At 37.9% G+C, this 15,494-nt stretch overlaps 1 protein-coding gene across 2 annotated transcripts; it reads right to left on the bottom strand.

Moving 5' to 3' along the window:
• Positions 1 to 90: 90 nt before the first annotated feature.
• On the bottom strand, positions 91 to 14,623 carry nr2c1 (nuclear receptor subfamily 2, group C, member 1). Of its 2 annotated transcripts, none has more exons than XM_056260438.1 (14): positions 14,475 to 14,623; positions 12,731 to 12,839; positions 11,397 to 11,627; positions 9,458 to 9,536; positions 9,143 to 9,322; positions 8,879 to 9,026; positions 8,699 to 8,795; positions 3,280 to 3,458; positions 3,046 to 3,199; positions 2,833 to 2,954; positions 2,260 to 2,399; positions 1,611 to 1,748; positions 1,404 to 1,509; positions 91 to 862 (listed from the first exon to the last, which is right to left on the bottom strand). In XM_056260438.1, the coding sequence occupies exons 2-14, from the start codon at positions 12,782 to 12,784 to the stop codon at positions 688 to 690; spliced, it is 1,803 nt and encodes a 600-aa protein (XP_056116413.1). In that variant the 5' UTR covers positions 12,785 to 12,839; positions 14,475 to 14,623; the 3' UTR covers positions 91 to 687. The 2 variants fall into 2 exon arrangements, with proteins under 2 accessions (XP_056116413.1, XP_056116414.1); XM_056260439.1 differs by having other exon boundaries at positions 11,397 to 11,516.
• Positions 14,624 to 15,494: the final 871 nt, after the last annotated feature.

Here is a 15,494-nt window from a genome sequence, read left to right as displayed (position 1 = left end):
TTGATTCCAACACGTTTGACCAATACATTTCCATGACTTCCGTTTCTTTACAATTCTTTTTTTTTTTATACAGAGATTGCACTCACAGAATAATATTTTGCTAATTAAATATATTAGAGCATAAACAGAAAAAAATTTACATGGACTACAGAAATTGCCATGACTTTTCCAGGGATGGAGAAAAGATGGGAGTTTTCTGTGACCGTGGGAACCCTGTATATCACATCAAATGTGTTCATAAAAAAAGGAACAGGCGAACAAATGCCAAAATACCAAAATTTTTCCCCTTGATTTGACATTTATTATTCCTATATACATGATTCATATACATACAAGTCAGTGCTTGGGGGGAGGGGGGCGCAAAGTTCTCTTTGGAACAAGTTCTCAAGAACAGGTTCCTTTCACTTCCTGTGTCTTTATAGACACTTTTCTAAACATAAGTACAGCAATACAATAAAAGCCCAAACGATCCAATCGCAGCAGTTGCAGTGATCCACTTTATCCATACTACATAACCTATAGACATAATAACGGGCCAAATGAAAAAGCAAAGTCATAACAAAATGATTTTCTTATCCGAAATGTATGATTATATCATAAAGATCGCTGTTTTGGCCCAAAGGGTCTGAGTGAGCAAAGCCAAAGACTTTTTAAAGCTGATGGGTGTGGCTATGGGCGGGGCTTCAGTCACTCAGCGTTGCTGATTGGCTGGCTGTTGTAGTCGGTAGACTCCATTTTGAGGATGTAGGGAATGATGCTGTCGATCTGGACGTTCCCGATGAGACCGGCGAAAAAGAGCTCCTCAGTCACTGCAGCGCTCATGAGCCGCAGGGCGGGCAGGCGAACTAACAGTTTTGAAAGACTAGCAGAGAAAGAGAATTGATATATATTGTTAATAGTCACATCTAAGATATCATACTATATCTAACATTTCAGAATATTTCAAATTAATTTGATTGTTGGGTGTAATGCACTACTAAGTAATTACTTACTGTAATTTAACAAAGTAAGGGATTACTTAATTTTTCTGTAATTTAATTACAAGTCTGATGTAATTGCATTAAATACTGTAGACTGAACAATTCTATATAAAACAATAGTGGATTTAACATCTAATGTTACAATGTATTTTTTTTTAATGTAACCTTCTCCCTTTCAATACTTTGGTCAGTTTAAGAATAAATGTATGCAATTTTATATTATTTAATTTGAAAGGATTAAAAGCACAGTTTCAAGTCTATCCTTGTATTGTTCAACTGGCCGAGGTTGATATGCGATTTAGAAAGTAATGAAATTCTTTTTAGAGAGTTTAATTGGTACAGTAATCTAATTACACTGTTGAAGATGTAATTAGTAGCTATTAATGACTTTTTTAGAGTAACTAAACTACACAAGTCACTCACCGATATGTGTCCTCTGGATACACTTTGCTCACATAGTCCTGCAGTTCCATGTATGCTTTCTCCTGAAACCGTTCAATTTGAAGGGTGCCGTCCACTCCGGAGTGATCTGCGACAAACACGCATACAATCAACTTAATTCTAACCTTTTTTTTCTTTTTTTTCTTCATTTCCCTCCATATTTTTCAGATACTCTCCAGTTGTGCTCACCCGGGCTGAAGAGAACCACAGCTTTGAGGTAAGCGTATTCATATGCATCAGGACTCATGCGACTCATACTGTTACAAAATTCCTGCATACGCCAGATATGCTCCATGACTTGCTTCACCCGCTCTGGGGATAGTTTGTCTGTTGAACACACGTACACATCTCTCATTAGGTGTCTGTGCTTCAGTGAATCAACTAAAGCTGTTTTTTAATACCCAGGGGGTATTTAATAGCTAGGGGGTCCGTGCAAAATTTGAGAAATTAATTTTTTTAGGACTGAGCTTCTGTTTATGTTCGCTGATCAATGTTTATATGTGAATAAAAGCCTAATTAAATCTGTTCATCATATAAAGTGATCGAGTCTCTTCAGAACATTTTAGACTAAACCGCTCAATTCATATGGATTAGTTTTACAATCTCTTTATGAACTTTTTGAAGCGTCAAAGTGGTAGTTGCGTAGCTGTTAATGGAGGGACAGAAAGCTCTCAGATTTCCTCAGAAATATCTTAATTTCCGTTCCGAAGATGAACAGAAGTCTTACGGGTTTGAAACGACATGAGGGTGAGAAATTAATGACAGAATTAACATTTTTGGGTGAACTAACTCTTTAATATATTACTAATGTATGTTAAACATAAAAAGGTCCACGTACCTTCATCCAGGCTGGTCTGTAAGTGGTTGATTATGGCCGTGAGGATCGTTTCTACATTCATAATGTGTGAACACTGAGCCAGACCTAAAGCAAACAACTCATTCCAGCAGGCCTTCATCAGTGTGATGCTGTTCTCTGAGCTGACCACCAGAAATACAGAGAACAAAATAAGGATACAGCTAAATTTACAAATAAAATCATTACACAGTACATTGCGATTTGAATTAGGTGTAGGGGACCAAATAAGGGTATAAATGGCCGCTTATGCATGCAGTTCTCTTCCACTATCCAGGGGGAAAAATTTGAATTTATCATATAATCGCTACAAACATGAAGGCTGTATTAAAAGATAGGTAACTTAATAATACTGACTCCTAAGATCATTTTAGCCTAATTCTAATGCAGCATTGCATATATGCCAGAGGTGGTGGTGGAGAATGCAGGAAGTGCTGATAATAAATATACTTATTCATTTAGTACTTTATATTTCTCCCCCTATTTAAACCTATATTTAGTTCCATCCACATGTGATCGCCTGAAAGCAGGCGTAAACTAGGACATGAATACACTCACCCAAGGGCTTGAAAGGCTGGAATAGAGCGTGCCCAGTGCATGGAGAGGAAAAGCAGACGGGAAGCTGATTCACAGATGTAATTCAGATTCAGGAAGTCTGGCATGGGCAGCGGCATCATCAGCTGCACACAATATTTAATACACGTTGTTATTCGACCATCATTTTTGAATCGCTATAACTGCAGTGCGTCTCAATCAACAGTGAGCCCTGACCTTAAAGGGCACGTGCATATCTGAAAGCAGCGGTCCTTCCAGTTCCAGGAGAGCGCTGGACTGTTCATCAACCCTGACAGCCACAAGCCCCTCTGCCATCTCTTCCCCACAACCTTCCTCGGGCTGAAGCGCCTTTGTGAGCGTGTCAAAGGCCCTGGACACAAGCAAACACAAAATGTGTAAGCACATCCCGTACCCCATTGATATCAGAACTACACGAGCTGCTTTCCGTACCGCGTGACGTCATTCGACTCGTCCCTCTGCATGTCCGTCATAACGCTGTCATCGTTGCTCGCGGTCTCCATCCCCGATAGGTCGGTACTGCTGTCCATCATCTCACGGCTTTTGTTGAGGTGACCGAGAGACGTGACCACGCTGGCCAGGGTACCCAGATCTCCCTGACTGGAGTCATTCTAAAGTGGACATCAGAAAACTTGAACATACATATGAACATATGATAAATCTCACGAAAACATGATCGGGTTAGTTTTACAGGATATCTGCAGGGTTTTTGAAATCAAATTTAAGTCTTTAAGACCTGCACAAATGAAATGAATGCCGTATGAGCGGGGAAGGGCAATGTGTAGGGTAAAAACATGATTTAAACAACTTCAGTGTTGAAATACAGGCTTTGACAAGAACAAAAAGATAAATGATAATGAAAATGAAAATGATAAACCTCACATTTCAGCCTTTAGACCATTTTTTTAAAGAAAAGGGACGAGTCAAAATTATAAATGATTAGGCCTATATTTATTTTCTGATGATTATATTTAAAATCTATATATGTGACTTTTTTAAATATTTTTTTGCAGTGGTGTAATAAAACGGCACAGGCTAATTGAAAATGCAAATTCCCTCTCTGGAATTCCGTTTTGGAAACACTGGTAAGCCGCAGCGCTTAAAACATTAAATTTCTCCGAAGGGCGTCGAATTTGCAGATTATAGAAATCGCGATAGTTTACCTTATTGGGTTTTATGTTTTCCGTTCCTCTTGAAATGATAGTTAAGATATTTCTTATACAATTTAAAAGATTGAAAACATTTGTTGGCCTTAAATTTTATCAAACTGATTTCAGATTTCAACCCAAAATCTGTTACTTTTAAAATGACTAAAAATTATAATTTTTTAATTATTGTTTTTATAAAAAATCTTAAAATTTAATATGGTAAAAAAAAAAACACTACCATTATGTAAAATGACTTCTAAATTTAAATATTATTTAGTATATAGTTAAATAATATACACTCACCTAAAGGATTATTAGGAACACCTGTTAAATTTTTCATTAATGCAATTATCTAATCAACCAATCACATGGCAGTTGCTTCAATGCATTTAGGAGTATGGTCCTGGTCAAGACAATCTCCTGAACTCCAAACTGAATGTCAGAATGGGAAAGAAAGGTGATTTAAGCTATTTTGAGCGTGGCATGGTTGTTGGTGCCAGACGGGCCGGTCTGAGTATTTCACAATCTGCTCAGTTACTGGGATTTTCACGCACAACCATTTCTAGGGTTTACAAAGAATGGTGTGAAAAGGGAAAAACATCCAGTATGCGGCAGTCCTGTGTGCGAAAATGCCTTGTTGATGCTAGAGGAGAGGAGAATGGGCCGACTGATTCAAGCTGATAGAAGAGCAACTTTGACTGAAATAACCACTCGTTACAACCGAGGTATGCAGCAAAGCATTTGTGAAGCCACAACACGCACAACCTTGAGGCGGATGGGCTACAACAGCAGAAGACCCCACCGGGTACCACTCATCTCCACTACAAATAGGAAAAAGAGGCTACAATTTGCAAGAGCTCACCAAAATTGGACAGTTGAAGACTGGAAAAATCTTGCCTGGTCTGATGAGTCTCGATTTCTGTTGAGACATTCAGATGGTAGAGTCAGAATTTGGCGTAAACAGAATGAGAACATGGATCCATCATGCCTTGTTACCACTGTGCAGGCTGGTGGTGGTGGTGTAATGCAGGGCTCCAGACTAACTTTTCCACTGGTTGCACTGGTGCTACCAACTTTCTCAGTTGGTCGCACCAGCATATGATTTGGTCGCACCTTTTTTTTTTTTTTTTTTTCTACATGCCATGGGATTAATCAATGCATGCTGATGAATAGTGGTTTTAATGGACCAAGGCTAGCAAAGGCTTTCTGGGTTGCAGCAGAAATACCTGTAATATATTAATTATCATTGCCAAATTTCAGGATTTTCATGGATTTTGGACAGTAATTTTAATGTGTAATTTTAAGCATTTAACAATTGAATTATATACAATCTATCTATTTACATTTTAATCATATTCTATCTATCTATCTATCTATCTATCTATCTATCTATCTATCTATCTATCTATCTATCTATCTATCTATCTATCTATCTGTCTATTATCATCTTTCTATCTTTTAAAAATCATTAAACATTCAAATGTATGCATTACATTTTAAAAGATTAGAGTATTATAATAAATTGATACAGATTTTTCGTTATCAAAGTTTATAGTTGTAACAAAAAGCAGAAATCTCACACTCCTTACCTTCTGCATTTTATAATAATTTCCTTTTCCTCTGTCGAGTGATCATGAGAGTAATCGCTCGACAGAGGAAAATATATCCGCTGAAAAGACGTAGGAGGAGGAGGCTCTGTGTTTCGTGAGACCATTTTTATCATTTTTATATGCCTTAACCTGTTAAGCTTCAAGCCCATTTTTGAAAAATCCCCAGATATGGCATTCCCAAACTGAAACAGATACAGTTCATGAACCCTTTGTACTAAAAGCACAAGTAAGATCTCATTTGAAAGCTGACACCTGGAAGTTTATTGTAAATGTAGAATTAATTATTATCATAATGAAAAAAATAGTTATAAATAGCTTCAAAGTTTTGTAAAGTTATTATACATTTATTTTTATGAAACATCTTCATGAAAATAAAATTGAAGTTGGCATTGTAGCAATCTAGAAATGCACTGCAGCTAAAGCCACATGTCTGGCCATGTTATATTTAAAATTTGAAGATGATAAGTCTAAAACTCTGTATTTAGTTCAATGTTTTTCAAGATCATGTCATATGACTTTATTTTGATTAGACTGGTGTTTATTGTTTTCTTATAAGCATCTATTCAGTCTATTGCCTCTATTGTTTTGTGATGCAAAAACGAGCCCCATTCAGTCTCAGTCTCCCCTGCACATATTCACACCTCTCCAGCCAGTTTATTGCTCTAAATATGCTTTTCTTTTGTCTGCATTATAATCACTAACGACTAGCAATTCACACTGTTTCAATCCCTCATTTATTTTATAAAAGTTCTCACTTCACAGTGAAACTGTATCAAATGCCCTTTTTGAAAAACGAAACATTTCAGTAAGCATTCTTATTTAGAAAAAAATCATAAAAATTACACCGAAGTAAGGTAGCAGGTGCTCAGTACTAGCTAGCATGTTAGCTTAGCACACCATCAATACACGACAATTTATGAGAATAAAACTATGTTTGTTCTCCAAACTTACTTTATAGCGCAAGTCGAGTGTTTTAAATAACTTTCTGTAATCTGATTTGGCTTCAGATAAAAAAATCAGATAGAAAATATATTATTTTATTGTATTCTGCACAATTTGAAAGTCTATCTCGATTAGCATTACATTATACATATAATCAATTATTATGAAAATACCTGACATGACTCGAAGAACACAGGTAAATCAAATATCATTGCAATCATGTTTATTGTCTTCAAAACATCTTTATCTGCACTTTACAGCGATCTCGGATAGCTTTGTTGTGGCAGGACTTCCTGAATGTCACATGATTATGGCTCTTCTTCATGTGATCCATATATTATGGACTTCTGTTCAAACAGCGCCCTCACTTTCAGGATGAATTGATAACACAGTACAGAGTATACAGCGCTCAAAATGATTACATCGACGCATTTGGGTATAAATTCAATAAATATTATTCCTGTCTATAGAAGTCTAATGTAAAGCTATGAGAATCTATCAATATTTCTCCAAATCTGCACATGTTTGAGCTAAAAGCCCTGAGGGACGTTGTTTTGTCAAGCGCTGTCATGACGATCGCACGGGAGTTTTTTTCTGAATGAGACCGGCTGAGGCTCATAATTCATATTAAAGGTAACGACTCATTTTTTAATTTCATAACTCCTGACACAAATTAAGACATAACTGTCACTATAAGTTTCTCAGAATACAATAGTGGTCAAATACTGAATCTTGAGTCTTATATCTTTTTAATGATGTATAGTTTGTCAAGGTATAACATTAAATCTGATAGTATATTTGAACTAAATAAATAAAAAAACGCTTCAGTGCGCCGACGCTCTGGAGACGGTTAAGAGGTTAATTCGTGAATTCGTAATTGGCGCGTTTCACCATCAGTGTGCAATGCGCGTGACGTCTACGTTCGTCAATAAATAAACTGCACGTGTCTTGCGGAAGAACATTGTAGACGGAACTTCTCTCCGTTAATGTCTATGGCGAGTCACGCAGGCACTGGGCTACTCCGCACTTGAGACGACCCCGGGATAAAATAGTCCGAATATAAACACTTATTATAGGCGTACCGTAGTGATTCAGAATAAGTCAAAAACACGGTTTGGAAAATGGATTCATGATGCCTACTCGTTCATTTTGAACATAAGTTACGGACTGCAGCAGCTGATACAACGGCGTTCTGTTGCTCAAGCGTCCACTCGCACAAATGCGACCACATGACATTTTAACTCGCACATCCTCAAAAAATGGTCGCATATGCGACCAATTTGGTCGCAGTCTGGAACCCTGGTGTAATGGTGTGGGGGATGTTTTCTTGGCACACTTTAGGCCCCTTAGTGCCAATTGGGCATCGTTTAAATGCCTCGGCCTACCTGAGCATTGTTTCTGACCATGTCCATCCCTTTATGGCCACCATGTACCCATCCTCTGATGGCTACTTCCAGCAGGATAATGCACCATGTCACAAAGCTCGAATCATTTCAAATTGGTTTCTTGAACATGACAATGAGTTCACTGTACTAAAATGGCCCCCACAGTCACCAGATCTCAACCCAATAGAGCATATTTGGGATGTGGTGGAACGGGAGCTTCGTGCCCTGGATGTGCATCCCACAAATCTTCATCAACTGCAAGATGCTATCCTATCAATATGGACCCACATTTCTAAAGAATGCTTTCAGCACCTTGTTGAATCAATGTTGAATAGAATTAAGGGAGTTCTGAAGGCGAAAGGGGGTCAAACACAGTATTAGTATGGTGTTCCTAATAATCCTTTAGGTGAGTGTATGTTTTAATTTACATCATACACGTTTAATTTACATCATGGTAGTGTTTTTTTCATGAAAATATTGCCACAGTGAACTTGGCCCTAAAATAGGCTTCATTTTCTTTATGCAAATTTTCAAAAAAGCATGTTCTTGACAGGGAGATTTACCTAAAAGTCTTTTTTTAATTACAGGGACCAGGAAAATAGATTTACAAATAGATTACAGCTAACCAGACTTAAAAACAACATACATAATTTTTACAAAAAAATATTCAAATTAATTATATTATAATTATAATTAATATATATATATATATATATATATATATATATATATATATATATAAACATTAAAAAAAAAAACATTTTACCTGATCTGGTGAAGAAGGAATTAAAATGGTGTTGTCAAGTTTAGAAAGTGATTGCTGTATGTTCAAGAGCATGTTGGAGTCCAGTAAACTGGTGGACCTGTGATCAGACACAGAGTGAGAAAAATACAAAAACAAAAAAAAAATATTCTTTTTGAATCAAAAACACATTCACATCCATACCTGGTGGTCTCTTTTTCGCTAACAAACGTTGGCATGGCGGCGAGAGGGCTGCAGAGGTTTTTGCGGATGTAGATCTTTTCGATGGAGGGCGCACAGTTTGCTGGCTTCTCTCTCGACACCTCCACCGGTTTCCTCTCGCACTGAACAGCTGTTGGCAGAATTTTGATCATAAGTCTTATCACTTACCAAGTACCAGCACACCCCTGCATCATGTCCAGGGCACAAATGGTGCAGGTACGTGTTACCCATCGGATCTGGACTCACAGTCTTGTTTCATGCCGAGGGCCATGCAGCGCTGCAGTCTGCAGTATTGACACCGGTTCCGATGGTGTTTGTTGATGATACATTCTCCAGACCCGCGGCACGTGTACACCAGATTCTTCCTGATGCTGCGCTTGAAAAAACCCTTACAGCCCTCACAGCTCACTGCTCCATAATGACGGCCTAAACACACAATGACCAACAGGACAAATGCAACAATTTACAAGTGTCTCTCTCCAATAATAGCTTGCAGCCAATTTTGAGGTCTAAACTTATTTTTTTTAAAAGAAGAAAAAAAAGTGTGTGTTGGTCATGTACCGGAGGCCTTGTCTCCACAAACTACACAATACTCCACTGGAGGCTTCGTAGAGCCCTGTTCTGAGCCCTCCGTCACAAACTGAAAAACAAAACACTCTAGCCTATAAATATGAACATTTACATTGTGTAAATAATTACAAAAGCAAATGCCATATGCAAAAACAAGCAAGCAAGTACACACTATCACAATATAAATCGATATGAGAGAACTACATTTATAGTACGCCTAAAAAAAGTACCACGTTATAGTGATGTATCAGATGCTATTACTATGGTACTTTGATATATGGTATTAAACAATTACCAAAGTATTTATACAGTGTTTCTCCACACTAAAGTCTCAACATGCCATTGATTTCAATATTGTTTGACATTAGCATGTTGCTAAGCTAACAGCACGACTCTTTAATAAGCTTAAAAGACACATGATAGCCCACACAAATGTTGGGTAAAACAATCCATTTACATCAAAACTATTTTAATAACAGAATGAAATATGTTTTTATAAGCAAAAATGATCTCACTTCGTCCACCACATTGGATTTTCACACTGCCGAAACATGAGTAAAGCCCAAAGTATACAGCCGTTTTGTTCATACATCTGAATGCAAAAACATAGATTTTTCGATACTGAAATATCTGAAACGCTTCCAATACTCATTTCCCACAGAATAGAAACAAAACGCTTTCTCGCTCTGTCATCTTTCCGGCAGCGAGTTGACACACAAACCCGCCTCCTCTCACTCGCTCGTTTCATTTGATCTAGTTGAATATTGTTGGTGTTACAGGGCTTGAATTTCACGTGGGATTGCACATAGTTTGACTCATTCCCGCAGAAAACTCATTTTGTGCTCACACCTAAAGCACGCAAGCCTGGCTAACGTCAGACCACGTCTCATTGACATTGAGACGTGGTCTGGGGGAACCACATGTTCATTTTCTCGTATTTGAGGCGTGGTTTACGAATGCCCAGAGCCGTTAATTGGGTGCTACGAACGTCTATCGAATGCGCCTGTACGTAGCTCAAAGCCAATTGTTTCAATTATACCAGATGATGTATGTAGAGTGAAAGAAATTAGACGAGGAAGAAGATGATGGGTCAGAGATTTATTTGCGTTCTAAACTACTTAGAACAATATCTAAAGGTGCATCGAAAGGTAACTTCGCGTCTGCTGCCATGTTTGATCCATAGGTAAACAAACTGCTTCGGTGTGTCGCATAGACGTCGTCATTGTCTTGCTGCTCCCTCCCTGTTCTGTGATTGGTCCCCTTGCTGAGGCGAAAATTTGGTCCATGGTATCCAGGCTGCATAGCAGCGTGAATAAAATCGAGCTGCGCAAAGGCAGTATGGGGAAACCCAGGCTAAAAGCACGCATGGATAAAGCTGCCTCTCAGTACTAAATTGAGTTATTTTTCACTGCTTATTGCACTAAAACAGTCAAATACACAAAATAATATCAAAATGCTGGTCTTGGAGAATATTCACATAAACACAGTTAGTTATGTTTTAAGTGAATATAAACAGTTGAGAAAGAAAACGCATGTGTAACAGTTTAATGAATCCGTGCGTCCAGTCTTAAAGTGACCGCAGCCTAATATACATGCTGCCAAATTATGAGATCATATAAAAAATATGAAGTTTTTTTCTCATGGTATCAATGTCAAAATTGTGGCCAGTGAAAATCCTGAATGGCTAGTAACTTTGGAAAACCACTAACCACAGTGGCTGGTGAGCAAAAAAAGTTAATATCAAGCCCTGATTGTGGATATCTCTTCACTGGTTGTAGTATTTGCTGTTCCATTTCTTCTTCAACTGTGAAACAATGCTTTAGGCCAGTGTTGCCACCTTTTGGAACAACTATAAAGGTAAAAGAAATACGCGCACACTATACTGATGACGAAATGTACGGCGTGCCCAGCATATGTGTACAACGTTTACCTGGATCTGTTGTCCTGTCAGCTCAGGTGATGCAAAAAGCAGTTGATTGACAGCTGACCCTTCGGCAGAGGTTAAGATGACCTTGGCTGGTGAGTTCTCTTGTTTGATGAACAGTTTTTCCTGGTTGGGGTAATCCAAGTTGGTTAGTATAAACTGCTGTTTGCCGCCTCCAGCCTGATCAATGGCTGTGACTATCTGCACCTTCTGAGCCAACTGCTGCTCTGTCACAATCTGATACAACACATGACAACAAAGACCATCGAAATGACGTTTACAGCAATAAAGTTCAGTGGAAGCCTGTTCACACAAACATTAATGTTCGACATCAGCACTAAAACGTTCTTCCTCTGCTATTTACTGTAGCTTATCAAAAGCACACCCGAGTCATAAGATGTGTTCGCCATAAAGTGGCGCTGCACAGACCGATCAGTGTGTGACATCGAAGTACAGCGGGAGAGATTTGAAAGCTTTCAGTTAAAACAGCTCAAACATGCATTTAAGTCCGGGACTAGACTCAAGCCTTGTCTGTGAAACCGGGGGCTAAAGTTTATGTGCATGTGATCAAAAGTGCAATTCTTCTTGGTTGGCTAGCTTTTTTTCGCTGTGTGAAAGATGAAAAAGAGATTTTCTTTTACAACCATCCGTTAAAAAAAAAGCACGTTGCATTGACAGCATGCAAATGTTCATGTCGGTCTGAACCATAGACTGTAAAAAAAAAATATGGACGTAGTGTCCGTGACGTCACCCGTAGGTTTCTGAAGAGCATTTTTAAAGCCCAAAGTGGGCGGAACCGGCCGTCGCCATCTTGGCAGCGCGTCACTCCAGGATAATCAAAAATGGGCAAAGAGGCGGGATTAGCTGGTGACGTGGCGGCTAACAGACAGCAGTAAAAACGGCTAGTAGTGACAGCAGTGGCAATCCACCTGTCACTCAAGTGGCCACGCCCTTAATTATGAAGAACTTTCATGCTTAATATAATATAAATGGATGAGTTATAAAATAATTCACCCCCCACACAGTTGTCAAAAAGGGAGAAATTATCTGTATAGACCAAAACTACTTTTTGTAACAGGCTGTAAACACATTTTTTCCTGCTGTAAAGTTTGGCGTATTAACATAGGGGGGTCTATGGGATTGACTCTCTTTTGGAGCCTGTCTCTAGTGGCCAGTCGATGAATTGCAGTTTAAGTCACTTCCGTGTTGGCTTCAGGAGAGAGACCGGAAGGTTGCCATTTGGTCCGAACAAACTGAACAGCTGTTCATTAAAATTCAAATGTTTATCGCACCAAATTGTTACACGAATATTTAGTGTCTAAATGTGGAGTATAAGTCACCTGTAGGCCTCCGTCTGCAGACACCAGCTGAATTCTGGGACTTTCTCCATCCATGATAACGATTTGTCAGATCCGTGGCTTAGCAACGCCTCGTCAGCCACACGCCCACCTGAGAAAAATAACACACGACTCTATGATTGATGAGATGCTTTCTTTACTGCGGTTTTCGCACCACTGTCATTTTGTTGTGTTTTAATTTTTTTATTGAGAGGAAAGCGCGCAGCACTTTAAAATATTCATCTAAACATCGCTCTTAGCAGTGTGGGCAGCGTCACCATGATGTTCGCTAACAGTATACCGCTGCAAAGGTATTTCAAACTTATATTGATCCCTTTAAGTGAAAAACAAATAAATAACTATCGTGGCCTTAAAACACTATACACAAGTTTTTAGGGGGTCTGTGGAAAAGTTTAGAGAAAAACAATGTAAAAATAAATAAATAATATGATTATAATACAATAACAAAAAAACATTATACAAATAAATAAAAATGTATTTAAATAAATAAACAAATCTAACAGTCCATTAATATAAGGAGTATAATATAATACAGTAATATAATGTTATAGAATTTTAAATATTTCAAATTTATTTTTATACATATTTATTTTATTAATTTGTCATTGTATAAATTGGAACCTGACTTAGATTTAGGATGGAGGTCCCTCGCACAAGGATGATCATATTTGGGGGTCTATAGCATCTAAAGATGTTAGGATGTTTATTAAAAATAATAATAATAAAAGATCGCAGCATAAACGGTCCGGGGTGGCTTAAATACTGAAGTTTAATATGTAGGTTTAGGGGATTGTTCAAATAATGATGCAAACGAGGTCTGGCTCAATTCCTGTGATGTTTCAACCTGTTTATTATCAGTCAAATGATTCACGATTTTACAGGTCTTGTCATTCCAACATCATGACCAATGATTTTTCAATATTAATGAGCAACTGTTATTCACTCTACAAATGCTCAAGTATTGTGTTCAGTGTTGTCAATCAGTCCAGATTGATGAAGACATGCTGAAATCTCACAGGCTTCTGATTAGCAGTAGCTACATTAGCACAATAGCCAGCATCGCGACTTTAGTGTTATTCAGAGAATCGAAATACTTAATAATGACTGAATGCGATCTAGACAGTGAATGACAGCTGGGGGTCAGTAACTCCTGCGGAATGTGTGTGTGTGTTGATCCGGGAAGATAAAGTTAGATCTGTTCCTGTAGGTTAAAGGTCATGATTGAAGGGTTAAAGCTCCTCACACACATACACAGAGGGATCTTCACTACAGCAGCACCTCACACGCGGATTACAGGACAAATCTAGTACCTTCAAAACTTTAGACCCTCAAATGAGCTGTTGATAGATCCGAATAATGCATTTGCGCTACTTTTATCGGTATTTGTTGTGTTTATCAGAGCGCTGATATCAGATTCACACATTGATAGCGTTAGCTTGCTAAATAACGTCATATCTACTTCAAATTTGATATGATGTCCATTAGATGGCTGGCTATATATCTTTATTTTTCTTAAAAGTCCAAATAACCTCGTATAGTCAGTTCAATCGCAGACATGAAAGGATCGATTTGATTCCCAATGTTTCCTGTTATGGTAGCGGCTACTACGCTAACGCGTGTTAGCAGGCCGGCTAACAACAGTGCTAACATTCTCCCGCATTATTAATCCTGAACAATTACTGCAAGCACAATAGGTTTTAATAATGTAAAAAAGTGTTAATCTTACCATGAAACCGTGAATAATTATCCAAATACTGGTGTCTTTTGATAAATTATCGTAAACTGACGGCTCACGGCAGATATAGGAGGTCAGAGTTCGCGACCCGTTCAGAGTAAACCGGCACATCTGCGCATGCGCGACTGCACTCGTGAGCTGGACAGTGTTTATTTTAGTCAAGGTTAAATGAAAATTTACGCCGTTAGCCAGTATGATTTACTATTAATAGATACCAAAGTTATGAATTGTATACACACTGGCCAATAACTGTCCCAGTTTATCCAATTATGCATTATCTTACGTTAGCTATAGATATCAGTACCAACAGCTCTGCTATGGATCGTGCGCGATGTTGTGAATTGGTAAAAAAAAAAAAAAAAAATGTTTACGGATTTTAATCAGTAGCTCTCTTGTTATTGTATCGGCAATTGAAAAACCTCATTCTGCAATGAATGTTATAGTGTAATGTACTTTTAATATTTATATTTAGCAAACATAACCCAAGTCATTATGAAACAAAGTTTAACCAGAGATGCACACGTTATCTCATTACATTACATTATTTATTAAAAAATTATTTGCACTTTACATTTATGTTGGGGCATAGCTACTCCCTTGAAATCCTTAAGATATTAACAGATTACTTCAGGATGTAAAACCTTCTGGAGATCCTCAGAACTTTGGGATACAACAGTGAATTAGTGCCAAGATGACCAGAAACATCAGGAATAGCAATTATATTTTTCTTAAAAGTGGAAAAAAACAACAACAACAACAACAGTGGTGTATCTGTTTCCCAAAATCAAAACAATCTTACAAAATGTAAACATTCAAAACAGAAATATGATCGATATCAAACAAATAAAATCCATTTCTTGGACCTGTTACCCTTCAAACGGTGAAAGATCAGTGGCTTGCTGTGCTTGGAGCTGACGGAGGACTTTAGTGAAAACTGTAGAGAATATAATCATGTATACCCATTGTCAAAGTGTCCTGAACAAGGTGCATTAGAGTATTTAATGTGTGTGT

Source organism: Rhinichthys klamathensis, unplaced genomic scaffold (genome assembly GCF_029890125.1).
Source record: "Rhinichthys klamathensis goyatoka isolate OS25496 unplaced genomic scaffold, OSU_Roscu_1.1 h1tg000176l_1, whole genome shotgun sequence".
Taxonomy (NCBI): domain Eukaryota; kingdom Metazoa; phylum Chordata; class Actinopteri; order Cypriniformes; family Leuciscidae; genus Rhinichthys; species Rhinichthys klamathensis.
Note: the sequence above shows the minus strand (reverse complement) of the source record. Positions and strands in the feature narration are given on the sequence as shown.